Source organism: Amblyomma maculatum, chromosome 2 (genome assembly GCF_055883805.1).
Source record: "Amblyomma maculatum isolate TAMU_Amacu chromosome 2, ASM5588380v1, whole genome shotgun sequence".
Classification (NCBI taxonomy): domain Eukaryota; kingdom Metazoa; phylum Arthropoda; class Arachnida; order Ixodida; family Ixodidae; genus Amblyomma; species Amblyomma maculatum.
The window spans coordinates 39,108,070-39,135,732 of record NC_139345.1 but is presented as its reverse complement, the minus strand read 5'-3'; the positions used below and the strand labels follow the sequence as shown (position 1 = coordinate 39,135,732).

General features: G+C 45.2%; 1 protein-coding gene across 2 annotated transcripts in view; it reads right to left on the bottom strand.

The window, feature by feature from the left end:
* The window catches only part of Uvrag (UV-resistance associated gene), a 48,501-nt gene that overhangs the window by 7,918 nt on the left and 12,920 nt on the right, over positions 1–27,663 (bottom strand). For both annotated transcript variants that reach the window (XM_084593932.1, XM_084593933.1), the window contains exons 8-13: positions 23,223–23,455; positions 19,103–19,275; positions 16,940–17,003; positions 9,326–9,491; positions 8,461–8,539; positions 7,616–7,704 (exon numbers count right to left, since the gene is read on the bottom strand). In XM_084593932.1, coding sequence (XP_084450058.1) covers positions 7,616–7,704; positions 8,461–8,539; positions 9,326–9,491; positions 16,940–17,003; positions 19,103–19,275; positions 23,223–23,455 — 804 coding nt within the window. The remainder of the gene's footprint in view (positions 1–7,615; positions 7,705–8,460; positions 8,540–9,325; positions 9,492–16,939; positions 17,004–19,102; positions 19,276–23,222; positions 23,456–27,663) is intronic.

The window sequence follows — 27,663 nt, the reverse complement described above, 5'->3', positions numbered from 1 at the left end:
TGGATTTTCCGATTTGTGCGAAATTTGCGGACTGCTGACAAAACATCAGGCCCTTTAACCGCGGAAGAAATTGAACACGCAAAAACATTTTGGCTGAAAAGGGCTCAGAGGTGTGCATTCTCTGAGGAACTCGAGCGCTCAAAGAAAGGCAACCGCCTCCCGACCGACTCTCCCTTGAAAGATTTCACGCTCTGGACAGATCGAAACGGGCTACTGAGAATTCGAGGGCGGATCTGCTCAGCGAATACAACGCACGATGAGCGGCACCCGATTGTACTTCCCAAGAAGCATAGATACTCATCTCTGTTGGTGCACCAAGCCCATCGACAGCTGCTCCACTCAGGCGCCAGGGACACACTCGTACAGCTTCGAGAGAAGTACTGGATTGTGCGCGGCCGTCAGCTGGTGAAAAGTGTGGTGAGGTCGTGTGTGGTGTGTAGGCGGTATAGTGCTTCTCATTTCGATGCACCGACTGGGCTCCTTCCACCTGATCGAACGTCCCAAGCAGACCCATTCCAGGTCGTGGGCCTGGATTTCGCCGGACCCCTCATGGTGAGGGAGAACAGTCGGACGCTGAAGTCATATATTGTGCTATTTACATGTGCTGTGACGCGAGCCGTGCATCTTGAACTTGTTGTGGACATGAGTACGGAGCGTCTAATACAGGCGTTCCGACGATTTGTGTCGCGAAGAGGCTTGTGCCGAATCATTTACTCCGACAATGCTCTTTCGTTTAAACGAGCCGCGAAAGATATGGGCATTTTGTGGAAGCTCCTGCGACACCCTGACACACAGGACCATTTCGCCAATTCAGGCATAGAATGGAAATTTATCGCTGAGCGGGCGCCGTGGTGGGGCGGGTTCTACGAGAGGCTAGTCCGTAGCGTGAAAACCGCGCTGAGGAAAACGATCGGACCTCACTGCCTGGACGCTATTGAGCTGTCAACCGTTTTGGCTGAAGTAGAGGCAGTGATAAATTCCAGACCCCTCACGTACACTTACGAGGACCCTAAGGACGGCGCCCCGCTGACACCGGCTAGCTTCTTAACCGAAAGACGCTTAACTGCTCTGCCTTCGCCCGAAACACGAGCCATCGAGACGTCCGCGGCTTCGCTGCGTGCGCTCTGGAAGAAAAGAGGCCAGATCTTGAACTTGTTTTGGCAGGCATGGCAGAGAGAATACTTGGGGCAGCTGCGCTCTGCGTACGCCTCTAAGCGGACCAATTCCGCGAATCCTCGAGTTGGGGAGGTTGTTTTGGTCCGAGAGAACCGGCCGCGACTGCTCTGGAAGAGCGGGATCATCGCTGCAATAAATCCTGGGCGCGACGGCAAAGTTCGCTCGTGTGAAGTCAGGATGTCGCAGGGGAAAACGATACGACGCCCCGTTCAGCTACTGTACCCATTAGAGCTTTTCGAAAACGGAGAATGAGCAAGCTCATTCGGCGGGGCAGTGTTGAAACTTGCGTTTTTCTCTCCTTTTTTTGCTCCCTTTGTGTAAAGTGTTCGCCTGACACTAAACAGACGCCTTCAGCAATTTATGGCCGGCGACAGCTCCTCCCCGGGCCACCCTCTGCGGGATGCCATGGGAGAGGGGCCAACGCCGGAACAAGCGGACCGCGGACCCCTCCAACCGGAGGGAGAAAAGAATGCGGGCGGTCAGAACGAACGGGGAGCCCCATCGATAAGCATGTGTATTTCCGAGCTCTTGCTCCCCTCTTAAAGATGTTGTATTTGATTCTCAATTGTTGTTGTAAATAAACGAAGCTATCTTAAAACTACAACAGCCGTAACGATTTGAATCAGTTACAACACTGTGAGCTGTATTTGCCTCTCACATGTTGACACATTGGAGGATGTACATGCAATCTGAAGGTCGTCTACGTAGACAGAGTACATAACGGATTTTGGGATTATTTTTGCTATACTGTTAATTTTTACTATAAACAGAGTAGTACTTAAAATACATCCTTGAGGCACACCATTTTCTTGTATGAAGGTTTTAGAAAGGGTAGAACCGAGACGTACTTTAAATGAGCGTTGAGAGAGAAAGTCGCTTATACATTTTAGCATCTTGCCGCGAATGCCAAGCTCTCCCAAATCACGCAGGATCCCAAACCTCCACGTGGTGTCATAGGCTTTTTCGAGGTCAAAAAATATGGCAAGGCAATGCTGTTTATGGATAAAGGCTTCTCGGATAGTATTTTCCAGTCGGACAAGGTGATCAATAGTTGAACATGTTTTTTTGTAGCCGCACTGATGAGTATCAAGAAGTTTCCGGGATTCAAGAACAAACATGAGCCTTGTATTTACAATGCTTTCAAAAGCTTTTGCAAGGCAGCTCGTCAGGGCTATTGGCCTATAACTGCCTGGGGAGTCCGGGGGCTTCCCAGGCTTTAAGAGAGGTACTATAACGGCTGTCTTCCAGGCTTCTGGTATTGTTCCAGATATCCATATTTTATTAAAAAATTTCAATAATGCATCTACTGACAATGGAGTCAAATGAGCAAGCATTTCATAATGTATTTCATCTGGTCCTGGTGCAGTTTTTTTGCCGGCATTTAATACTCTAGTTATTTCTTCAAGTGTAATTAAACAGTTAAACGGTTCATTTGTGCCTCCAGCTATTGGGAGTCTTTGTTTTTCGGCTGCTGTTTTATACTTTATAAAGGAATGTGTATAGTGTGCCGAACTAGAGATTGTAGCGAAATGTTCCCCCAATATGTTTGCTTGTTCTTCTACACTCGTTTGTGTACCAGGAGTTGTTAAAAAGGGAATCTTGAAAGGATAGTATTTGCCGTCTAGTTTATTAACCTGCTCCCACATTTTTTTAGATGTGGTTGAGCTATTTATAGATGACACATAATTTTGCCATGAGGCTTTTTCAGCTTCGCGGCGAATGCACCGTGCTTTAGCCCTGGCCTTTTTAAAAGTTATAAGGTGCTCATGTGTGGGATATCTCCGGAATATTCCCCAAGCTTTATTTTGTTTTCTTTTTGCCTCTTTGCACTCTTGTGTATACCACACTTTATGGTTTTGCTGTACATTTCCCGAGGACTGTGGAATAGCTAGGTGTGCTGCAGCAATAATACAAGCTGTAATCTCTTCATTCAGCTCATCTATGCTGAGATTTTCTGAAAATACTTTTATGAGGTCAGCTTTGGACTGGAAAAGTGTCCAATCTGCCAAGTGAAGTTTCCATCGCCGTGGTTTGGTTAGAGTGATGGATGGTGAGGATGTTAGACTTATTATGACAGGTAAATGATCACTTCCATATGGGTTGTCGAGAACGTCCCATTTAAAATCGGTGAAAATTGATGGTGAACAAAATGATAAATCTAAGCAGCTCATTTTTCCTGAGTTTGGGGAGCAATATGTTTGTTTACCTGTATTCAGGAGGCAGACGTTGTTGCACAGCAAAAAATCTTCTAAAATACGTCCTCTACTGTCTGTTTGCTCACTCCCCCAAAAGGAGGAGTGTGCATTAAAATCTCCAACTAAAATATATGGTTCAGGTAACTGTTTTAAAAGTTCCTCTAAATCGTGAAGGGTAACAATGACATGAGGTTGAAGGTAGACAGAACATATTGTGATTGTTTTATAATGAACAACAGTAACTGCAACAGCTTCGAAATTAGTTTTGAGATGGACTTCTCGCGTTGCAATACTGCTCTGCACAACAATAGCAACGCCTCCGGAGAGGCGACCTGCTTGTTCTCTGTCACATCGAAACACTTTGTGCTTTTTTAAAATTTTTTTTTGTTGAGGTCCCAGATTGGTCTCTTGTAGGCATAGGACCACAGGGGACAGTGAATTTAAAAGGTCTGTTATATCATTGTAGTTTCTTAAAAGTCCTCTACAGTTCCAATGGACTAAGAACGCCATTTTATATGAGGAAGGTAGAGAGACTAAGTTTTTTCTGGCCCGGTGATTCGGGCCTTTTCTTTTCTAGTTCGCTCCAAGGAGCTCCGTCGCCTGTCAGATGTTGACGGCCCCGGACGGTCGTCGTTTGTTGTGTCCATTGCGTCCTCGGACGTGCTGGACGATTGTGCAGACTGCACAGACACATTTGTGGTAGATCTCGCCGTTACTGGAGAGACCTTGGGGCCAGCTGACCTAGAGGCCCGCGCAGCCTGCTTTGGGGGTGGTGGAGCAGCCCCAGCTACTTCCACCGGGGACGTAGAGGTCCCTGCCTTAGGTGCACCGTGTGTCACCGGGGCAGGTTCCAAGGACTGCTGTGACGCCGCCCCCTTTTGCGTCACAACAGAATAAGTTGGGGTGTGAGTGGACGTGAGTTTCTTACGTGCTTCCCTGTAAGTGAGGTTTTCTTTGACTTTTAGTGTGATGACATCTTTCTCTTGTTTCCATGTTGGACAGGTTCGTGAGTAAGCAGCGTGGCTGCCCTCACAGTTGATGCAAAGATGCGTTTCGGATTCACAGTTCTCAGCGGGATGATCGTGCGAGGCACACTTCGCACATGTAAGTTGGCCTCGGCAAGTCTGTGAGCCGTGGCCATACCTTTGGCATTTGAAACAGCGGCGCGGGTTAGGTATGTATGGTTTCAGTTTTATCTTCGTGTACCCTACCTCCACAGCCTCGGGCAGTGTGCTCGATTCGAAGGTAAGGACTAAGTGCCTGGTCGGTATCTCTTTGTTATCCCGTCTGATTTTAATTCTGAACACATTGATGACATTTTGTTCTCTTAGTCCTTCAAGGAGTTCTTCTTCACTTAGGTACTTTAGGTCGTCATCTGAAATGACTCCCCTCACCATGTTTAGAGAGCGGTGTTTGGTGACATTAACTGGGCATTCCCCAAAGCTGGTTACTGTTGGGAGTTTTTCATTCTGATGATGGTACATAATTTCCAAGAGAAGGTCGCCATTTGGAAGTTTTTTGACATTGTATCCTTGGCCTATTGCTTCAGTCAATGTCTTGGTCACGACAAAAGGAGATATTTGCCTAGCTGTTTTTTGAGGGTCTTCACTGTGCACCACGTGGAAGCGTGGGAATCTGTTTGCATTCTTTAGAAAGAAGTTTGCTGTTTCATCGGTCCGTCCCCTTTTTCGGGAACGATCATTGGAGAGCAAAGAAGAAGCCATACAGTAAGTTTTTGTTCAGCCGGGGTGGCGGCCACCCACCATGGAGCCCAACGAGGGGACGGGACAGGAACTCGCAAAGCAGTCCTGCCCACGCCAGCCATACACCCCGACTATAACCAAATATGGCATAACGCAGGGTGGTTAGCCACACAAGGTTAACCCTCGCCGCCTGGAAGTAGGAAGAAACGAAGAAGGTAAGAGAAGACAGGACAGTTGTAAGAGAGGGGATAGGAAAGTGAAAGATGGAGGGGAGGACAGGAAAAGGCGACTGCCGATTTCCCCCGGGTGGGTCAGCCCGGAGGTGCCGTCTGTGGGAAGCGTGGGCCAAAGTGGTGTGTTGCCTCTGCCGAGGGGCCTTAAAGGTCCAAACACTCGGCATCGGCTCAACCACCAGGATCCCCTTTTCCCCAGACACGGCGATGCCACGCACGGCTAAGCGTGGGTGCTCGGGGTCCGTGGTGTCGCACAGTACACGCAAACATCTGCTTTAACAGATGCCCCCTGCGGGGTCTACACAAAGGAGCACTAGTGGCCACTATATTGAAGTAAATGGCAGCATAGCACAACCTCTGGGATCCGTACCCAACATTTCGTGTCGCTGAATGCAGTTTGCTTATGAAATCAGCCAATGATGGCAACACCTGTACTTAATCGTTCGGTCTTTCCTACCTTATCAAAGCTGTTTTTGGCGAGAGTAGTCTGTTGCTAGAATGCTATGGTCAACCAATACAGGACAAACAAAACTTGTTGTCAGTGTTCCTTCATAATCACTACAACATGCAGGTTCCAGTAATTAACTTTACTCCATCAAAAATGGCCGAGGTTTAACCCTGCTAAACCTAGTTAGGCGAAGTAAAAGCGTGGACTGCGCTTAACTATGTTTAACAGGAGAAATGACAAAAGCCACTTTACAGGACTGTTTTCATTAACTGCAATGTCATTACCATCGCTATCATGTATTATCATTATAATTATCACTAACTGCATTGTCATCACTGTTACCATTCTTACACTGCAAGCAAAATCACACCCTTAAAGGTGCGTTTCCGTGTCTACAACTTACATCCTCCAGAAAGTTCCAAAAAGGGTGCATTGAGGTACTGATGCACCACTTTAAAGGGTGCATCAGTATTTTTTCTGGAGGGTGTCAATTTTAGACACAGAAAGGGCGCGATTTTGTTTACAGTGTACACTAGACAAGGAGAATTACAATCTGTTTCCCACAAGCCCGGTGTGTAGTCATGGTTTGCGCGCTCTCCTGGAGATTGGAATGGTGGTTCGACTTCCGGTACAGAGTTTTCTTTTTTTTTTCCAGTGAAAGCAACGCTAGTCTAGTCAGCAGCGCATTTCGGGTAGGCGTTGCTAATCACTACTGCGCATGCGCCATAGGTCAAATGGCGCAAGAAGATTCTGAAGACGCTAATGATAATAAGAAGAATCCGGTCAAATGAGGCAATAAGATATGGAAGACTGCAAGAAAACACGCCAAATCATTGATCACACCACGCAGTGCACAGCTAATGCATTAGCGACGAGAATGTTCAAGCCGGATTTTGTGAACAACCCGTTTGGTAGCTTTCATTACGCATATCCAGGCTTAACTGAGTTGAGCCGCCATCAATGTTTTTCTTATAGCTACACTCTGCCCTCTGGCTTCTTGAAGGTCCATTGCTAGCTCAGGCTGACCTTGGCCCAAGGTGGCATAGTAAAAGAAGTACAAGAGAGCATTCATAAGCAAGCCTTCAGCATTAAGCTTACATCTAGAAGAGGGTAATATCAAGCTAAGGATACCTTTAAAGGAATATAGACAAGAAATTTTTGGTTACACATTTATATTATTTGTAATGATATAGCATGCATTGTTATGCACAGATCATCATGTGGCATTTGCCTATGACCACTAAATAGCTTATAATCGAATTCATTCTCTCACCTGTTTTGGTTTCAACGGCTGAGCGGTTACAATGACTTCAAATAGCTTATAAGTCAAGTGAGGGACACAAAAACTGCATTATAATCGCTGCTTCTTCACTTGTAATTAGAGCTTTTGCAGGCTAAATTTATTGTACAGGACCAAAACAAAACTGCAGTTCTTATAATTGAAGTTTCCTTAATCCATCAAGCGACCTATATGCCCCTTTGAAATAGACATTGCTCAGCTGTTGAAACTGAAACAAGTGGGAGAACAAGATTAATGATAAATTATTTTTTAGCAGCTGAAGGTGAGCATCTCGCGGTGGCCTATGTACATTTATGCCATAAGTATTATTAACAAGAAAATGTAACCAAAATTACGTGCCTGTACCCCTTTAACTATTGTGAACAAATGAAATTTTGAACCAAATTTTCTTGCTCATATAGCTTTATCAAGCAATAGGTTGGCACTTGAAGCGATTAGCAGCTTAAAACAGGCAACAGAAGCAAGAACAGGTAGCAAGGAATAAACAACAAATTAGAAGACTGACACACAAAGAAAACCGGACACAAACAATCAATATAGAAATAGATCTCATTACTTACTGCTTTATGCTGTAATATTCGTAAAGCCCATAAAGATTGTGCAGGGTAGCTCGAAGGTCTTTGGTGGCCATGCTGCAGTGGCACCTCAGCTTCAGCAGAAACAGAAAGGAAAATACAACATGTTTTGGCAAATGTAAGGCATGAACAGCACCAAGCAGTTTTACACCTCGTTTTGCAACTAACCAGGGAACAGAAAGCCGGACAGAATTGCTACCATTGATGGCATAGCATTAAATGAAAACAAGTGTCCAGCATACCTGTTCTTATGCTAGATGCCCTTGGTCAACACCAAGTATAATCAGCAGGGCAGGAAACGCGATGGTCCCGGGTTCGATCCACAGACCAAGTTGAATTTTTCTTTAACTAAGAAGTTTCTAACAAAGTTGTATAGCTTTCCTTTGTAGCCGTATGGCTGCACTTGGGTGGATGTCAATGAGTAATTACTCCCTTATTAGGAAATATAACTTATACAGTCATATGCTCTACTACTTTTTAAATGGCAGACCAGCTCTCAAATGAAATGTTTAATATTCAAAGATCAACAACATAAAATAACTAGTGGGGGGTGGGGTCCCTAGAATTAAACCAATAAAAAATATTGTCAAGAGCAGGATGCTTGCGCTCATTTAGTGCTAATTAATATTAAAGCAAAAATGATGCAGGAACCACTATTATGCGGTAGCGTACTGGGCTCGTTTGGCCAAAAGTTGCTGCCATGCCTAAGAATTGAAATGTTGCATAACAACAAGCAATATTCAACTTTTGGCATCACTTTATGTAGCTTCATAATACAATTCTTGAATAAGACTAAATGCTAACAAAAGACATGGACCAAAATCAAATACCTGAGCAATGTTGCGGTTGAGGAGGTAGACACTGTAGTTGAACATCATGCGTTCCTTCCCTTTCATATATAATGGGAACCTGCAATTTCCACAAAAAAGACAGGACAGTAAAAGCGCAAATCAAGCAATAACTTCCAAGCTCAAGCTCTATACAGACTACAACAAAAATTTCAAAGGAATGGCAATTGCATATTGGTGCAGAGTACCCTGCTAGAACACGTATCCTTGGCCAACTTGATTTCCTTTACTACACAGTGCCATATTTTCCCGCATTATAGCACATTGGCTATTTCAGCTGTCATTTACTGTGCTGATGCACATCCCTTAGGGTTTTCTCGCTGACACCCTCAAGCTCTTTCGGGCTGAAGTTTTCATTAATAAGCTTTGTGCTAATGCTGCCTACACTCCTCACATCCTCCACAAACGGCTCGCACCACATCGCCCGCGATCGCTACCACCAATTTCTCAAGACCGCAGATTACTGAGATGCCCATGCTGTCACCTTAATTGCAAGCCAGACCTATTCCATCTAATATGACATTGCTCTTTCTTTGATCGAGGCAGGGACACCTTGGTTACAAAATATGGCACACCCGCAGATGCTACTGCCTACAATCAACTTCTTTCTTTCGGCTTACTGCTGCCTATGGTAGATGAAACTGCCTTATACGAGTAGTGTGCGGCAGGGCTTCTCACCCTACTTAATGGATTTCTCCGAACTTGGCTCCGACTTGTGCCCTTAAATCTTGGAGTTGAACCATTACCTCACTCTACAGAATAGTACCAACATAGACAAAATCCTAGAATTGTCACACCACTTCATAATGACTGTTAACAAAGTAGGATTATAACAACACAAGCTCACTCGCGCTCTTTATCCGAGAAGTGTTCTATCAGGTTGTCTCGCACAGAAGACGTTGATCCAAGGTGAATCAGGGGATAGCGTAGAGGTACATCCAAGAAGTGGGACATCATCAACAGTGTGTGCGTGACATAGCCAAGGGCAACAGAAATCATCTGGTCTTCTCGATCTGGGCCAGGAGAAATAAAAAGACAGAGATGTGTGCAAAACCAGTGCGACTTGCCTTCACTCATTCTTTCATTCAATTCGGCATGCCCTGTACCGGCATAGGGTCTTTCAGTAATGAGACAAGGAAAGGGAATAATTACAACTAGTACACACTTGAGCCCTCACCAAAGGCTAAAACAAAAGCTGCACAGCTTTTTTGAAACCTTTGTGGCAGAACGAAAACTGTCGTCCAACTTTGGGATTAAGCACAAGCAAGCTTAAAGACGTTGACAGACAAGAGTAGCCCTTGCCCAGGCAACAAAACCAGAGATGTGATTGGCTGAAGTCACTTTGGAGCAGCCCAAAGTTCCTTTTGGTACAAAGAAGTGAGTGTTAGGCACAGGTACCCCATATAGCATATTTTTCAGTGTATAATTAAGCTGCATTTTTTGGGGGTTTCTTGCCAGTGCTACTTATATACAGTGAAAAACACACCATCCCGTGCCATCTTCTGACATTCCCAATAAATATGTTTGAAAAGAGAATGATGAGCAAAAGTGAAGAAGAATCAAGCTATTGGAGAATTTTAGCACAGCACAATCCGTTACTGTGATCTGCTTCTGTGAGACCCAGCTGCACATTGGCAGGTGTACACTCCTTGGGGTCCACGTGTGCAAGTGCAGATAGCTTCCTGCAGAAGCAGTTCAGGGCAGCAAAACACTGGTCGCACAATGCTAAAACTATGTTAAAACCGTAATCCGACGGGTAGAATCACATAATTTCGCAACAATCTGCACCCTATGGCCTCCTTCCTCTGTCACCCAGCAGTCATGTCAGTTTTCTGTCATCCAGCAATCATGTCAGTTTCTTTCACTGAATGCTATAAATGGTGTAAGAAAAAATGCTGCCAGCAAATCAGTGCCACTTGAAGCAGGAAGGAAAGCAGGCTGCCGCACAGGTGATACAGTGACAGGCGTAATGGCTGCTTGGCTTCTCCGGTAAATGCACGCATGCGCAGCGGACTTAGTGGAACTGATTTACTGGCACAGCAATTGCATCACTGTGATATAGTGCTGGATTTACTAAAAATTCAAAGCAGCGTCTACATCTGTCCACTATGTTTTGACAATTTCTTAATGCAGAATAACTTCATCACAAAAAAACAATCCACTGCTGGAAGATTACGTTATCTTAGAGGGCTCCTGCAAGCATGTTGAACTATTATAAAAGAGAACAGAAGGTCAGCCATTCACTTGCATCGCTTTAACTCCTCAAAATTGTTCCTTTTAGGGAAGAAAAGGGCATACAGAGCCATTTATAGAAAAAGAATCACCCATACACACCCTGTTTACTGCATGCTACAGCACTACTGAGGAAAAAAAAAAAGAAAACAGACTCGTACAAATGAAGCACAAACTCACAATTGTTTATTGAATGCACATTTCGTGTATGATATTCTTGAGGACTATGTGACTTTCTTTTAGAACTATGTGACAGTTTGGTAAAGCGTGTGCTGGGTACGACTAGAACCTGCAGGAAACCTCTCCAGGCAGCCGTTTCGTGAGCCCTGCACAGATTGACACCCCGGTACACCGCTTCAGCCAAAAGGCTCCAAACTGCGCGAAACTGCGAAATGTGTATTTCAGCCTTGAGGATGGAGCACGCACCTGGTTTGAAAACTGCGAAGACGTTTTAACATCATGGCGGGAGTTCTGCCGTCGCCTGCTGGAGGCCTACACCAGCGTTGATCGCCGCGAACGAGCGGAGCGCGCCATCCACTCCCGTATCCAGCTTCTGAACGAAAGCGTACAGATGTACGTCGAGGACATGATGCGCCTCTTTAGACGAGCTGATCCAACCATGCCCGAGAAAAAGAAACTGCATCACTTAATGTGTGGAGTTAAGGAGCAGCTCTTCGCGAGCTTCGCGCTCAACCCACCAACAACCGTGGCTGCCTTCCTCACCGAGGCCACAACGATAGAAAAGGTTCTTCAACAGCGTTCCACCCCCTACGACCGGCCCGTGCATGCTGCTGCTGTCACAGCATCATTTACTCCTGTCAGACACCACCCTGATGAACTGCGTGAACTGATCCGTGTGATTGTGCATGAAGAGCTGCAAAAAGTGTGCATCTCGTCGCAGCCGGCGCTCAGCTCCATGTCAGCTCTTGTCCGCGAGGAGGCGCAACAGGCATTCCAGGGCCCTACTCCTGCGATTGACACGCCACATCTGTCTGATGCCTACCACCGTCCCACGTACGCAGACGTTACACAGCATCCTGCTCCCGCTTCGCCGCCACCCGCTCCCATTTCGCCGCCACCCATTCACGCCGCGCCTCTAGCCTCGCTCCCATCAGTGCAGCCCGTGCAGTATTATGACGCCTTTTCGGAAGGCTGACATATGGCGCACACCTAACCGGCGGCCACTCTGCTTTCACTGCGGGCCATCTTTATCGAGATTGTTTTTACTGACGCTTCGGCCTGCAGGGCTTCCGCATAGACTCTCCGAGGCCCCGTGTTGGTCAGCACCCTCCGGAAATCGAGAACTTCCACCAACACGCTCGTGCCCATCCGCAGAGACAGTTGCGCTCACTGCCACTGAGGCGCTCTTTCCCGACCTCTAACGACCTCTGGCGAGAAGCACAAAGTCGATTCCCTAGTCCTCGCCGGGCAAACTGAAACCAGCGACATTCGGGAATCGACTTCCCTAGTCCTCCTGTTGCCGTAGCTACAATCCGACGACACCCGCACTCGAATTAAATAACCGTGGTTCTTTGGATATTCCTGTGGTAATCGACGGTTGCAGAGTCAGTGCGTTAGTGGACACAGGTGCCAAATACTTTAAGTGAACAGTTAGCGACTGCCCTGAAAAAAGTGATTACCTCTTGGCCTGGAGTGCACCTCGGAACTGCCGGTGGTCATCTCGTTACGCCCAAAGGTATGTGCACTGCTCGCGTTGAGATAAGCCAGTCCATGTTCGTCGTTAGTTTCATCGTGCTGTGCGACTGCTCTCGGGATCTCATCATGGGCATCGACCTTCTGCAGGAATTTGGTGCACTTATCGACCTCCGGAACCAAATTGTGACGTTTTCAACAGAACCACCTGCCAAACTCCAACCACCGCAGTGCCGCTCTTCGCATTTCTGCAGACTGTGTCATGCTTCTGCTACAAAGTAGTGTTTTCGTTGACGTCGTTTGTGCCAAATATCCCGACGGTGACGCAGTCGCTGAAACTATTTGGTTGCTCCTTCTCACTCAAGGCATTTGTGTCGCTCGTAGCTTGCTTACGATTCGCGGTGGCCGGTCTGCAATCCTCATCACCAGTTTTTTTCTGGTGATGGGTTTCTGGAACTGCCATCGCTTCCGCTGATGCTGTACTCAATGTTTCCACTCTGTTTTGCATCCGCGGCAGCTGCCACTGACAACCATTCACCGAGCGTCCCCGAAAACCAACTTCCTGCGGGCGTAGACATCAACTGCAATCTGTCCGAAGGGAAGTGCCGGGCTCTAGAGCAACTGCTACTGCAGTTTAAACAGTGCTTTACGTCTTCATTGAAAGTGCGTCAAACGCCCCAATGCAACATCGGATCATTACTTATGACGACGCTCGCCCAATCCGCCAGCAGCCTTACCGCGTTTCTACCAAAGAACGGGAAGTTATCAATTCGCAAGTGCAGGAGATGCTTAAAGATGGTATTGTTCAATCTTCCCAAAGCCCATGGTCTTCTTCTGTCGTTCTAGTCAAGAAGGAGGACGGCACACTTCGATTCTGTGTCGATTATCGCAAACTGAACAATGTCACCAAAAACGATGTTTACCCGTTGCTGAGAATTGATGACTCTCTGGACAGACTACGGCACGCTAAGTACTTTTCATCAATTGACTTGAAGAGCGGTTATTGGCAAATTGAAGTGGACGAACGGGACCGCAAAAGAACCGCCTTCGTTACGCCCGACAGCCTATATGAATTCAAAGTGCTCCCTTTCGGCGTGTGCTCAGCGCCGGCAACGTTCCAACAGCTGATGGACACTGTCTTCACTGACCTCAAGTGGCAATGTTGCCTTGTGTACCTGGATGATGATGATGTAGTCTTTTTCGAAACATTTGAACATCTCCTGCGCCTGCAGGCTGTCCTCAGAGCGCTCCATTCGGCTGACCTTACGCTGAAGCCCCAGAAATGCCACTTTGGTTACAAAGAGCTGAAGATTCTGGGTCCCGTAAGCGCTGACGGCGTTCGTTCCGACCCCGACAAGACCGCAGCCATTGCGTTTTCCTACTCCTACTGGTAAGAAAGCTGTCCAGCATTTTCTGGGTCTATGTGCTTATTATCGACGGTTTATTTCTGACTTCTCCCACGTTGCTTAACCATTGACGTGCCTCATGAGAAATGACACCTCCTTTGTTTGGACTCAAAAACAAGAGGCGGCTTTCTCATTGCTCCCCCAGCGCCTTCAGACTTCTCCCGTTCTTGCACACTTTGACGAACAGGCTGATACTGAGATCACATCGACGCCAGCCACATCGGTCTTGGCGCTATCCTTGTGCAACACCAAGAGGGCATTAAGAGAGTTATAGCCTATGATAGCCACACTGCGGAACGCAATTACTCGACGACCGAAAAGGAATGCTTTGCTGTTGTGTGGGCCACCATGAAGTTTCGCACTTACCTCTACGGCCGCCCCTTCAAATTTGTAACGGATCATCACTGCCTTTGCTGGCTGGCTAATTTACAAGACCCGCCTGGACGCTTGGCCCGTTGGAACTTGCGACTCCAGGAATACGACATTACTGTCGTGTATAAGTTGGGCCGTTAACACGAAAGCGCCGACATGCTGTCGTGCTCACCACTTCACACTACAGGACCAGAACTTGATGACGACAGCGGCTTTCTCAGTACCCTGCACACATCAGACATAATGGCTCGGCAGCGGGCTTACACGAACATCCGACCTCCGATTGATCACCTTGAAGGTCGCACCATACTTCTACCTCGACACTTCTCTCGCCGTCTTGGCTCTTTCTGTTTGCACCAGGGTATCGTTTATAAGAAGAACTCGAGGGACCAGGACAGACCTCATCTTCTGGTGATTCCAGACGATCTTTGCGCCGACATTCTCCTAGCATGCCACGATGAGCCCACTTCTGGCCACTTGGGTTTTTCCCGGACGCTTGTCAGGGTACAAAACATATACTACTGGCCCGGGCTATCTGCCGATGTCAAACACTACGTCAAAAGCTGCCATGAATGCCATGCGCCGGAAGACGCCACCGTGTAAGCCAGCCCGTTTCGGTACCCCGCGCTCCATTAGACCAAATAGGGATGGACTTCTTCGGTCCTTTCCCTCTGTCGCTGGCAGGCAACAAGTGGATCATAGTCACTACTGACTATTTGACTCGCTACGCTGAGACCAAAGCAATTCCCCGTGGCACAGCTTCAGAAGTTGCTCAGTTCTTCATGCAGAAGTTGTCTTCCGACACGGCGCCCCTTCGTACATTATTACTGACAAAGGGATGGCGTTTACAGCTCAGTTACTTGACCAGATATTTCAGCCGAGCTGCACTGGGCCACCGCATGACCACAGCGCACCATCCACAGAGCAACGAACTAACTGAACGATTAAACAAGACCATTGTGGACATGCTCTCAATGTGTATGGATGTCCAGCACAAGACCTGGGATGAGGTGACATTTGCGTACGTAACATTTGCGTACAACACAACACGGCCCTCCAGGAAACTATGCTCTTCAGTCCGTTTCGCCTCGTGTATGAACATGAAGTCCAGACCATGCTTGATGCCAAGCTGCCGTGCCCCGTTCAGGACAACCAGCTCTCACCAGACGCCGAAGAGATCGCCCAACGTGCTGAAGAAGCCCATCAGTTGCCCGCTTGCACATTGGCCAACAGCAGGGCACTGATGCCCGCCGCTACAACCTTCGCCACCGACAGGTCGACTACAATCCCGGGGATCAAGTCTGGGTGTAGACACCTGTCCGTCGCCAGGGCGTGTCCAAGAAACTACTTTGCCATTACTTTGTTCTCTACAAAGCGCTGCGATGCGTTAGTGCTGTTAACTATGAAGTGCTTACTAACGGTGTCAAGCAATCGCGACGTCCAAGCTCTGATATTGTACATGTTGTGCAGCTTAAACCGTACTATACGTGGTAACAGGTTCGCCGGTCTCCGTTGTGAGTGGCTCGTTTTTCTCCCTTTGATTTTTTTTTTCTTTTTTGAAACCTAGCGTTCCTATGCTGGTGCCACCACTGCGATGTTGCTTTTTTTCCTCGAAGGGGGAATAATGCCACCTAACATAGCCAGATGGCGCACGGCTCTCCGAAAAAAAGACGATGACGTCGGACTCGTGCTAGCGTTCTGCAGCCGCGCTTGCTGGCTGCTTGCCTGGATCCAGGTATTGGACCATTCCTCTCGGAGGACTGTGACTTTCATTCAAAACTATGTGTGAGAATATGCATTCCTCATTGCATGCTCTGTCCAGTTTCATTATTATTTTGTCAATGATGTACGTGTGGCAGCACCACTATCAGTTCATTGCATTTTTGATTATTTCACTTAGCGTTCATCAATCCAGTAGAAGGATCGCCAACACAGTTTTAAGATCCTGCTTCGAAAAGTGCACATGCCTCCGTAATCTCTCTTTATGCTTCTGCACTGCCACATACTATTATACAAGTATCATCAAATGTTAGATGACTTTTGTGCTAAGCACAACACACTGACAGAGTAAGTGATTCGTGCCGAGTATAGTGCATTGCCAAAGTCCCTGGGCATGCAGTCTGCTTAGCATTCCTCAAATGCTCGCTTGTTCTTTTATTTAGATGTATTCCTGGCTGGCCAATGTATTTCTTGCCACAAAATTAGGATATGTCGTATTCTACATATTTCTTTCTGTGGATGATGTCATACTTAGACAATAGAAATATTATAGTAAAACTATATAAAGCATACATTAAAAGATGTACATCATGCATAAAATGCACGCCTAAAAACAATAGTGTGTTCGCACTTCATTTGTGCAAGTCTGTAATCTTATTTCGTCCGTGATGTTGTAGTGCTGTAGCAAACAGTATAGAAGCTGCATAATGTTTGCCTTACTGGTACACACATTCAGCCATGCTGACGAGTGAACCAGGTTGTCTTTTGTTGCCTGGATCTGCCTTCCTGTCGCCTAACAGGACAAGTGCTTATATTGAACTCGGAAGGTAGTGAAGGCTTAACTAGCATAAATCTCCCTCTATCATTTCCCTCCCTTGCCCGCTACCCCTTTCCTTTTTTGGGATAAATAAAGTCGTCACTTACTCAGCAATGTGCTAGGGCTAAGGAGAATTCAATATACCAACAGTAACTTGCATTCAATCTCTACAAATACACACAACAGGTTTCACAAAACCCGTTTTATTTGCCTCTATTTTATTTTACTCACGGAAACAATGCTACCCAATAAGCACACTTACCATTGAAGTCCTCACTGTTCGGGAGATGAACAAGGCAAATTGTGTAGCCTTTCTTCTCTGGAAGCTAGAAAACAGAGTATTCAATAAAACTGTGAAATTTAAATGTAAGTGTAGCTAACTATGCTACAAGATTCAACATTCAGCTTGGCTTGATTCACTATGTTAATGCTGAAAATGGATGCGTTTAAGAGACAGTTTACTAAACTTTTTAAAATTGATGTTTGTTTTCTTGCATCACTCGATAGCTGTGACTCGAAAGATTACCCAGCTATGAAGCTGAGAAACAGAGCATAAAAATTTAAAACTTAATTATATAGTGGTCTCATTTTCTCTGTGGTATATATATATATATATAGCATCTGCAAACACTGACATTGTGAACATGACATACGGTTAGTGCAGTAACTTTATGCAACTCTACGAACGATGACTGTAGTGCTACCTAGGTTGTGTGAAAAGCATGACATAAACTAAGATACACAGATTTTGTTAAAACTATAACTGAGAGTAGTAAGGTAGTTTTAAATAGTATAAAATAAACAATGCAGTTAAATAAACCCAGTGATATTTACCACAAAAACAAACAACTCTTTTTGCCTGTAGCAGCCTGTAGGAGAGAATGGAGAAAGGATTCCATAGAGGTGACAAAGCAGGCCTCGGAAATTTCCTATCAAACCCGGTTGCAGTGAATTTATGTTCCCTGGTTTCCACAAATAATGAAACCTGCTTTAAAAGCAATCAGGGCCTTTTGCAAGTAACCTTGAAATCTGCTTTTCGAAATAATTAGGACCCCCTCTAATAGATTTATACATAGTAACCTCAATTATGTTATAGATTCTTTGAATCTAGGCAATTAAGAACACCGAAACAATGGCACAATCCTCAAGTGACAGCACATTGTAACATGGTAAGTATCCCAAGGGTTTTAGCCAGAACAGAGGTAGGTACAGTGAAACTTCACTTGAACGAACTTCCAAGAGACCTAAGAAAAAAAAGCTAAAGTGAAAATTCGCTGAACTGAAATACATGCGTGAAAGCTTGTTTCCATTAGCTCCAAGAAACATTGGGTGTTCAAGTCATATCTCATTCCATTTATTCGTCAAAACGCTCACTTTCAAGCGAAGATTGCAGTAACCTTTTACAGCACTTTTGAATTTAGGACTGCAGTGGTCTTGAACTCAGTCACTGTGTCCAAGCTCTCGTGAACCTCGTCTGGCATAATGTTCTGTTGGGCAGCAAAGGCCTTCAGGTTCTACAAGCAGATCATTACTTCGGCCGAGCATGCATACATATGCCTTTCTTGGTGCCAAAATGCCTAGTAAGACTCAAGCTCTGGCTATGGCTGGCTATGACTGTGGGGCCAATTAAGCGTGCAAAGCCAGTTATGGATTCGGCTGGCTACAAGCTTGTTTAGATAGCCAATTCAGTTTAAAGCTAAATGACGGCCACTTTTCGTCATGTGACAATGAAACGTGGTTCTAACACAAAAATATGCAACAAAAAGTGTGGGTTGTGCTTGCTGAATTGCTCAGAATGATGTAGGAGACACAGGATGACACTGCAGAAAATGTTCGTAGAACTGAAATGAGCAATAAATCAATTTCATTAAAATGAAGGGCATTTGCATAATGTTGAATGAATCATTATTGAGGGACTTCACGAAAAATCTTATGAATACTTTGTTGACATAACATTCTTTCAAGTGGTATTCTACTGTGGGCACCAATTTTACCGACTCCAGAGAGTGCACATAAAAGACGATGCTAACCAATACAGTTTCAATCAGTCCTAATATAGTTTTGCACTAAACTTTACAAAGCAGTGTTACAGATGCTATCACTAGCTGTGACTAGACAGTGTAAGTTGCACAATTCAAGCACCACATGAAATAAAAATAAAAACAGCCTTGGAAGCAAAGTATAGATATTTATTTATTGGAGATATAAAGAGAGTTATTGCTTGCTTTCTTGTTTGAAGAGGGAAGTAAGTAAAAGAAGTGATTACTCAATTACCTTTTCTAAAAAGAAAATAAAGCAATATTTCCATATACTTTCCTAGTCTTCAAAACCTCTTCCACTCTTCCACACATAACCCAGCAAGCTGCTTATCCCCACCATTCTTAAATGTGCACTCTAGTACCATGAGAGAGAAAGCAGCACTTACAGGCATCACAGGGTAGATAAAGGCCAACTCAGTAATAAGCTCCTTCTGCCTAAACAGCAATCGCGAAGATGTCTTAAGGAGATTCTCTCGAACTTCGAAGTAATGCCTCCGCCGTTCCACGAGCATGTTCCGCTTCTCCACCAGTTCAGCTGCCATGCTTGCCAGCTGTTGCTCTACGCGGAAGATCAGGAACATTTTGACTTTGTTCAAGGAGAAATACAAATAAACGTTAGTATAACGTCATCTTTTTGTTAGCAAAGCGTAGAAAATCGGCAATTATGCATCACTACACAGAATCTTCTCACAAGCGATGATTACTGTAAAATTCGGCGCAAGCACTCCCTCCCCCCATGCAGGTCGGAATTACTGGCAAAGTGGGGGAAGTAAGAAGGGATGTTATCCGAGAACATCACTGAAATCCAAGATGGTGACGACAAAATTCTCCCGCCAAAAAACAAACAAACAAAAAAAAATAGTGCAGTGCAAATGGATTCAAGCTTTATTATACAAAGGAACTTGGTCGTTATTAGGCCCAAGTTTTGACACTGCTATGTGAAGCCCTTTCAAAACCACTGATTCCTCCCAGTCAGTTGCTAAATAAGTTTGCAGCATTCTGCCTGAAGCAAACTGCAATATACACTCCTGTCTTTTAGCGTCGTGGCTCCAACGCCAGCCAGTCCTCCGCACAGGTCACCATCCTTCGAGCCATCGAGCACTTTAGTATTGTCGCACCTCTTGAAGGAGCTTGACATAGTCTCAGTGGCCCATGCCTTGGCGAAAAAATGAAGCAAAATTGGGTTCTTCAAGTTTCCTGTTAGTTTCCTTGCTTTCTTGCGAATATATTCCACAAATGTTGTAGGATGGGCCCTTCTGCACCACACAGGCACATAGAGCATGTCGATATTGCGCTTCTCAATGACATATTTGATAGCTTATGTTTTGTAGATGGGCATTTAGCGCAAAGCCAGTAACTGCCACATGTCACCGATGATTGTGCCCCATACTCTTGATAAGGGACCTTTGCATCTTTCCCGATGCCTTTCGCCCACTTGTAGTGGCAATCAGTTCAGCATTTACTATAAGTGAACAAAAAAAAGTATGTGCTATGACAAAATAAACTCGGCAACATTGTGACTCCTTGCCTTAATGAAAATAAATTAAATTATTCTCACTTTACATGTGAAGGGTAACGAAAACCTTGGCAGAAATTTTCTTGATTTGTTCGCTGAAGATAATGAAGGCTGGAAGCTTGTGGCACATGGCGGGGGCAGCTAGGCAAACCATTAAGCAGTGCGGGGCACATCAAGTGTTTGCAATCCATACACTGCTTTCACCAACTCTGATGTTCGACGAGTTGTCTATTCGGACCATTGTCTGGTGGTGATGTCCAGTGTGTAGCCATTGTGCCATCGCAGCAAGTTCATGGCAGATTGAAAGGCACTTGCTGCCTCTAAAAATTCCTCAGGTCCTCAACTCTATAGTACAGTTGGTTACTCTGACAGCCTCTTCAGCTGGTTGCAAACGGCACATCCAACACCTCTCGCACTTCAAGAACTTGAACAACATATTATGTGTTCACTGCACATCAGCACACTGTTGAGCTGTTACTTAGCTTTTCTCAAAGTCTGGCTTTCCCCTATTTTTTCTGTAGCAAATTGACAAAATTCTTGTCCCATTCCCACGCCCATTTCCAGAGGAGCTTGAAGTGTCCAGACATCTGATGTACGTTTTTCCCGTATTTCTGAATGCCATTGAATGACCTCAATTTTCGTCACCACTGTGCAGTCAATCTCAAAACAAAACCAGAAATGGCGGGTGGCAATCAAGCTGATTAGGCAGCAAAGACAGATTGGATTGGATTGAATTTGATTCTTGGAATGGATGTGGCAGGCCAATGTTCCCCGAGTGTAGTGCATAATAAGAGCACAGAGTTGGATGGTTAGGGGGAGGAAGGTGCTTTCCCGAGGAAGCAAGAAAATGTGAAATTAGCAGTGAAGTTAGAAAAGAAGGGGGCCGTTTTCACGAGTGGTAGTGATTGCTAGGAATTTCAGCGTAAGTTAAAAATGTTTTTTGCCTACAATGACACTTCATCTTGCTTGCTTGTTTGTTTGCTGGTGTAAAGCACTTATACAGGACCTCAAAGAGAAGTTGTTACATCCAGAGATAACCACACATAGCTGCAGTAATGTACTGTGGTACAAAGGAGAGAGTAAAAAGGTGAAAAAATGGCAAGGAAAACAAAATCGTCCAGATTAACAAAATCATTGGTGTAATAGCAAGGCTGGAAGCAAAAAAGTGAGAGAAGAAAGCAAACACCTCTCACGTTTAGATACCAAAACAGCCACGAAAGTTGGTGGTTTTTCCAAACGTTAAGGCCCACTGCAATCAATGCCAGTCCGATGAAAAATGGAGACAGCACAAATGTAACAAAACTTGGAGAGCTTTTCGCATGCAGTAACCTCACACATGGTCATCATATAGTTAAGAGTCTCCAATTTCTGTAGCTATGGAGCTATCCAACTTTGCAAGATTGGCCGTTGGTGAAACAAACTCTGCATTATGCAAAAGCCAACAAGCAATGCACATTTTGTTTGTTACTTAAAGAGCTGCAGACAAATGTTCAGTGACATGTGAGTAGCTTTATACAATCACATTAGTATATTAATATATTAATCCAGCACATGTCCCACTAGGCACACATTTTATTCACTCTGTTGTGATTCAGCACCAGTGTCCATTAAATTCAGGTTTATCAAGTTTAATGTCTCAAAGCGACTCAAGGTATGAAGGATGTTGTAGTAAAATACTCCTGATAATTGACCACCTGGAGTTTTTAATGTGTGCACTAACACAGCACAGTGCTATGATGCCCTGCGTTTCACCTTTATGAAAGATAGCCGTCGCAACCGGAATTAAAGCCGGGTGCACAAGCTTAGTAGTCGAGTGCCCCCGCCATTGAGACACCATATCAGGGTAAAAGCAGTCAAACCAACGAAACCTGAATGTTTCACCATTTTCACGATACGTACATATGTGTGGGCAACCACAGAGAGAATCATTAGAAAATTGCTTATTTCATGCATGAAAATGATGAGAAACGGAAAGCAATATTCTGCACTGATATACAATAAACATCAAAATAATGTTTAATGAAAATATTTATCACACCCGAGAAATCTGCAACAAATTTTTCGGTTGCCAAGGATACTTTATCATGCTGAGAAAGAAACAACAAAAAAAAAAAAAAAAAAAAAAAAAAGCTGAGACATATAATACCTTAGCCCTTTAACGGCTTCCCTCATTCCTCTGTCAGAACAAGAATGCTGCCTGTAGCCAATTATATTCGAGCTACTTTACACTAAATCGCATGACATGGGCAGCTCCTTGTCTTACACAAAATGAAAGCTTGCCAGCAGGTCAAGCAAAGCCCACAACCTCGCATGGAATATGTTCATGACTATGAAGAACTTCTGTTTAGCCTAGTTCCAGCTCTGCTCACAGGTGATGTACCACAGCCAAGTGCAAAGCCAAGGCTTTTAGGCAAAAACAAGGATTATGCAGATTTAACCAGATGAAAAAGGAGCAAAGTCAGCATGCACACTATACAAGAAAGAAAAAACACTTGTTGCATGTGAAAGCGCTACTGCAAACAAAGTACTTATATATACTCAAGCTAAACCTCCTTATTCTTCACTTGTTCCAAAGTTACACGCAGTGTACCATGAGAAAGTACTGAATCCAACAGTCCCACACTGGCTATCTATACAAGCAGTGATAACTATGCAGCCAAACAGATGTGACTGCTTCAGAAGTCAACAGCACCTGAAAGGGTGAAAGTAGCTGTTCACTAATTATTTTACTGAGCTTGCAATCCATTAGTAGGTTCCCTACTTACTAACTTACAACTGAAGAGCTAGCAAAGATAGTGATCGCACAGTAAAACAGAGACAGATGTAAAATAAGAAAATGGTCACAGCAGAACTGCTTTACTGCAGATACCAGAAAGGAAAATCAGACAAAAAATCAAGAAAGTAGCAGCCCCATAAGTATATAAAACTGCACAGCCTTGCTGTGAAACACTTGCAGAAAGAAAAGGAAAATAATAATGAGGTAAGGATACCTTTGTCAGCTAGCTCCTGAGCCTTGGTCTGGCAGGCCAGCCGTTCTTTATCGAGCTGCCTTGTTCTCTCTTCCAAGACCTCCTTCAGGAGACCAATGCGCAGCCGCACCTTCTCCTGCTCTGCAAGACACTCGTGAAGCTGCAAACGCTGCTGAAGCCGCTTCTCAATGGCTCTGCGAACACGCGACACAGATGCCTGCGTCTGCTTGATGGCTCGCTCAGTCATCATCATCCTGCAATTAACCGGCAATGAAAATGATGATGATGATGGATTTTAATGGCGCAAGGGCGACTCAGGCCAAAGAGCGCCAAACTCAAGGTTAATGGTGCACTCAAGTTTATATGATGGAATAGTTGTGATTTTTCATGAAGGGATAAAAAACTGGTGTATAGGGCCTAAAAATGTATTCGCTCTGTGATATCGCTAAAAACAATGGTGTATAGGGCCTAAAATTCATTTGTGATATATAATGGATGCGCAATGTATAAGTAGATGTATTAAAATATCTCATCCGTCCTCTCAAGGAGGAGCGGGCTGAGACCCACGTCGATAAAAAATTTCATGTAAAAAGCCTACTTGTGATAAAAATTTAAGCACCTGTTTTAAAGGAAACATTGGGTTGTCGCCAATAAAAATGGATGGGTGTGCAGGTATTTGATGAGTGAACAAGGAGGGAAAATGACGTCTTCTTTCTGGTTCCAGTTGTGCACATATGATTAAAACATGTATGACAGTGAGTCGATCACCACATCTCGAGCAGTGTGGTGCAGGAGAGTTGGTTAAAAGATATGTATGGGTTATGTATGTGTGGCCAATTCTCAGCCTGCACAGGGCTACTTCTTTAAATCTGTGTTGTTTTTCTGTGGTGTACCTGCCTATTTTTGCCTTTATTGTGTGTAGTTTATTTTCTGATGCTGCGTCCCATTCCTCTTGCCATTGTTGTCGAATCATGTTTTTTATGTGTGGTTTGAGGTCATGATAAGTTATCTTATCAATGTCTGTGTCATTTCTAAGGGCAGCTGAAGCAGCTAGCCTATCAGCTGCCTCATTACCAGGTATACAGCGGTGGCCTGGCACCCAACACAGTGTAATTTTAATTTCTTGTTCATGGGCAAACATAAGGGTGTTATAAAGAGAGTTCAGTACTGGGTTCTTATTTTGCCATTTCCAAAAGGATAGGGACTTTAAAACACTGAGGGAGTCTGTGTAGATGATCGACGTCTGTATTTTATTTTCTATAATGTGTCTCACAGCTAAAAGGATACCATTGCATTCAGCGGTAAATATACTAGTATTTCTGTTCAGGGTTTTTGACTGTGAAAACTGTGGTCCATGTGCTGCACAGGAGACTTGAGCAGACTTCGAAGCATCAGTGTAATATTCATCACAAGTGTACTTCTCCTGAAGTGACATGAAATGCTGCTGTATGGCAATAGGGGATGCATGTTTGCCCACTTCAAGAAACGACAGGTCGCAATTAACACCGTGCATTTCCCAAGGAGCAATTAGGTCTTTTATGGAAGTTGTATGAAGACTGGTAACCGAAACATTCAGATATTCAATGTGCGTGGCAACTCTGATTGGATATGGTGGTGTTAGAGATGGTTTTTTTGAGAAAAGTGCTGTGCCAGTTTTGTCAAGCAGGAGCCGACGACATGGATGGTCCAGTTGGCATAGTACCTTCATAGCATAAGTTAGAGAAGTAAATTGTCTCCTTCGTTGCAGTGACCATCGGTTCGCCTCGACATAGAGGCTAGCAATTGGGCTAGTTCGGAAAGCGCCTGTAGCGAGGCGAAGGCCGAGGTGGTGCACGGGATCGAGCAATTTTAGCGCAGAGGATGATGCTGACCCATAAACCACCGAGCAATAGTCAATGCGTGATAGAACTACACTATTCAGAAGGTTCAGAAGGCAGTCGCGGTCTGTGCCCCATGACCGGTGAGAGAGAATTTTTAGCAAATTCATCGCTTTGAGACACTTCAGTCGCAACTGTTTTATGTGGGGAATGAAGGAAAGTTTTTCGTCAACAACTACGCCAAGAAATTTATGTTCTTTTTTAAAGGCAAGGCTCTGGCCATTCAGTGTAATGTTGGGGTCAGGCCTGATGCCACGCTGCTTAGAGAAAAGTACACAAACACTCTTTCCAGAGTTACCGTAAAAACCCGCGTATAATACGAACCCGAATATAATACGAGGTGAAATTCTGGAGACGCGAAATGGAAAAAAAAGTTTTTACCGCATATAATACGAGAGAGAAAAAACAAGACATTTATTGAAATCGGACCTCCCACTTCAATCACTTTCATCTTCAGCAGCGCTTTCCTCGGAAATTTCTTTGTCGGACAAATCATCCCACAGGTACTCATCTTCTGTGCCATCGAGGGCGTTTGAGATGCCGCACTTCTTAAACGAACGGCGCACAAGCTCCTCTGGGATGCTTGCCCACGCGTCCACAATCCATTTGCACAGCGTGGCTGGCGATGCTCGCTTCAGCCGCCCGGCCGGCGTCACTGCAGGCTCACCTGACCGCATCCATTCCGCGTAGCATCGCTTGACTGCGTCCTTGAAGGGTTTGTTGACACAAACGTCGAGAGGCTGAAGTTGTGAGGTCATCCCACCCGGAATCACAACAAGTTCTGTGCGGCAGTCGCTTAGCAGCCTCTTCACCGAGTCGGCCAAATGGCAACGAAACGCGTCCAGCACGAGGATGGATGGAAAGGACAACAGTGCACCGGGCCGTTTGCACCACACTGACTTCACCCAGTCGAGGACAAGATCCTCGTTCATCCAACCTTTTTCATGGCATCTCACGATGACATTCTTCGGCAGCTCCTCACCTTTCGGCATTGTCTTGCGCTTGAAGATGACATAGGGCGGGAGTTTGCGGCCGTCTGCCGTGCACGATAGCATGACTGTAACCCGCGTCTTCTCGTTTCCAGTAGACCGGATACAAACTTGTTTAGAGCCCTTCTTATGGACGGTGAGGGGCGATGGCATGTCCAGGTAAACCGGCGTCTGGTCAGCATTGCCTATTTGCCCCAGCTGAAAGTTTTTGGTCTTTCGCAAAGAAATCACGTGGCGCTGAAAAGCCACCAGCAGCTCTTCGAAGGATTCGGGCAGCTTTTGTGAAATCGAGGTTCGCCGGCGTAGCGAGAATCCAGCACGGCACATATAGCGATGTATCCAGTGCTTGCTTGCTTTGAAGGCGGAGCTCGGAATTCCCTTTTCCCTTGCAAGCTCCCTAGCTTTTGCCTGCATAAGCTCTACGCTCACAGCTAGATGCGATGCTCGCTGTTCTCGTACGAACTCCGTCAGAGCGAGTTCAATTTCCGGGAATGCGCCATTCTTTGGCCCGCGAAAGCTTCTTCGCATTCCCTTGCACGCGAAAAGGGCTTCTTTCTGTCGTCGCCATCCGCGAATGCTTCCCTCGGTGACGCCAAACTGCCTCCCGGCCGCACTGTTGCCGATGTTTTCAGCAACTAAAATCACCTTTCTCTTAAAGCAGCCGAGTACTGTTTCCGAGACCCTGGCATCTTGCTCGTTCACTTAAAGAAAAAAGCGTGCACTTTTTCGCGAACCGTGGTTTGCACGAGAGCACATGCGCTGATGCTGTGCGCACTCGACGACCCAACAACGAAGAGACGACACCTCGACGTCGTGGCCACTGCGGGGTGCGGCCACGTTAGGGCAACGAAGCCAAGCCGTAGCCGCACATCGATAACAAAGCCAAGCCGTAGCCACGCGGCAACAACGAAACCAAAACTTCTCGCAAAACTTTGACATTTTGGTTGGGATCCGCAAATAATACGAGGCGGAAATTTGGAACGCTGAAAGTTGGAAAAAAAACTCGTATTATACGCGGGTTTTTACGGTAAATTTAAACCCATTGTCATCAGCCCACCTGGACAATTTGTTTACACCTAGCTGAATTTGTCGTTCACAGATGGCCAAGATACAAGATTTGAAGCTTATCTGGACGTCATCAACATATACAGAACAAGAAATAGTTTTTGGCAGCACGCTTTTTAAAGAGTTCATTTTGACTACAAAAAGTGTGCAACTGAGAACACCACCTTGAGGGACACCATTTTCTTGAATGTACTGCTTTGAATATGCATTGCCAACACGAACTTTGAAGGTCCGCTCAGACAAGTAACTTCGAATTGTGCTCAACATGTTTCCTGTGATGCCAAGAGAGAAGAGGTCGCGGATGATACCATAGCGCCAAGTGGTATCATATGCTTTTTCAAGATCGAAAAAGACAGATAAACAATGTTGTTTATGTGCAAAAGCATCCCTTGCATAAGACTCAAAGGCAATGAGCTGATCAGCTGTTGATTGCCCAGCTCTAAAACCAGCTTGGTTTTGATAAAGAAGACCATTGTATTCAAGGAAATGGAGAAGGCGACGATTTACCATTTTCTCAAAAAGCTTGCATAG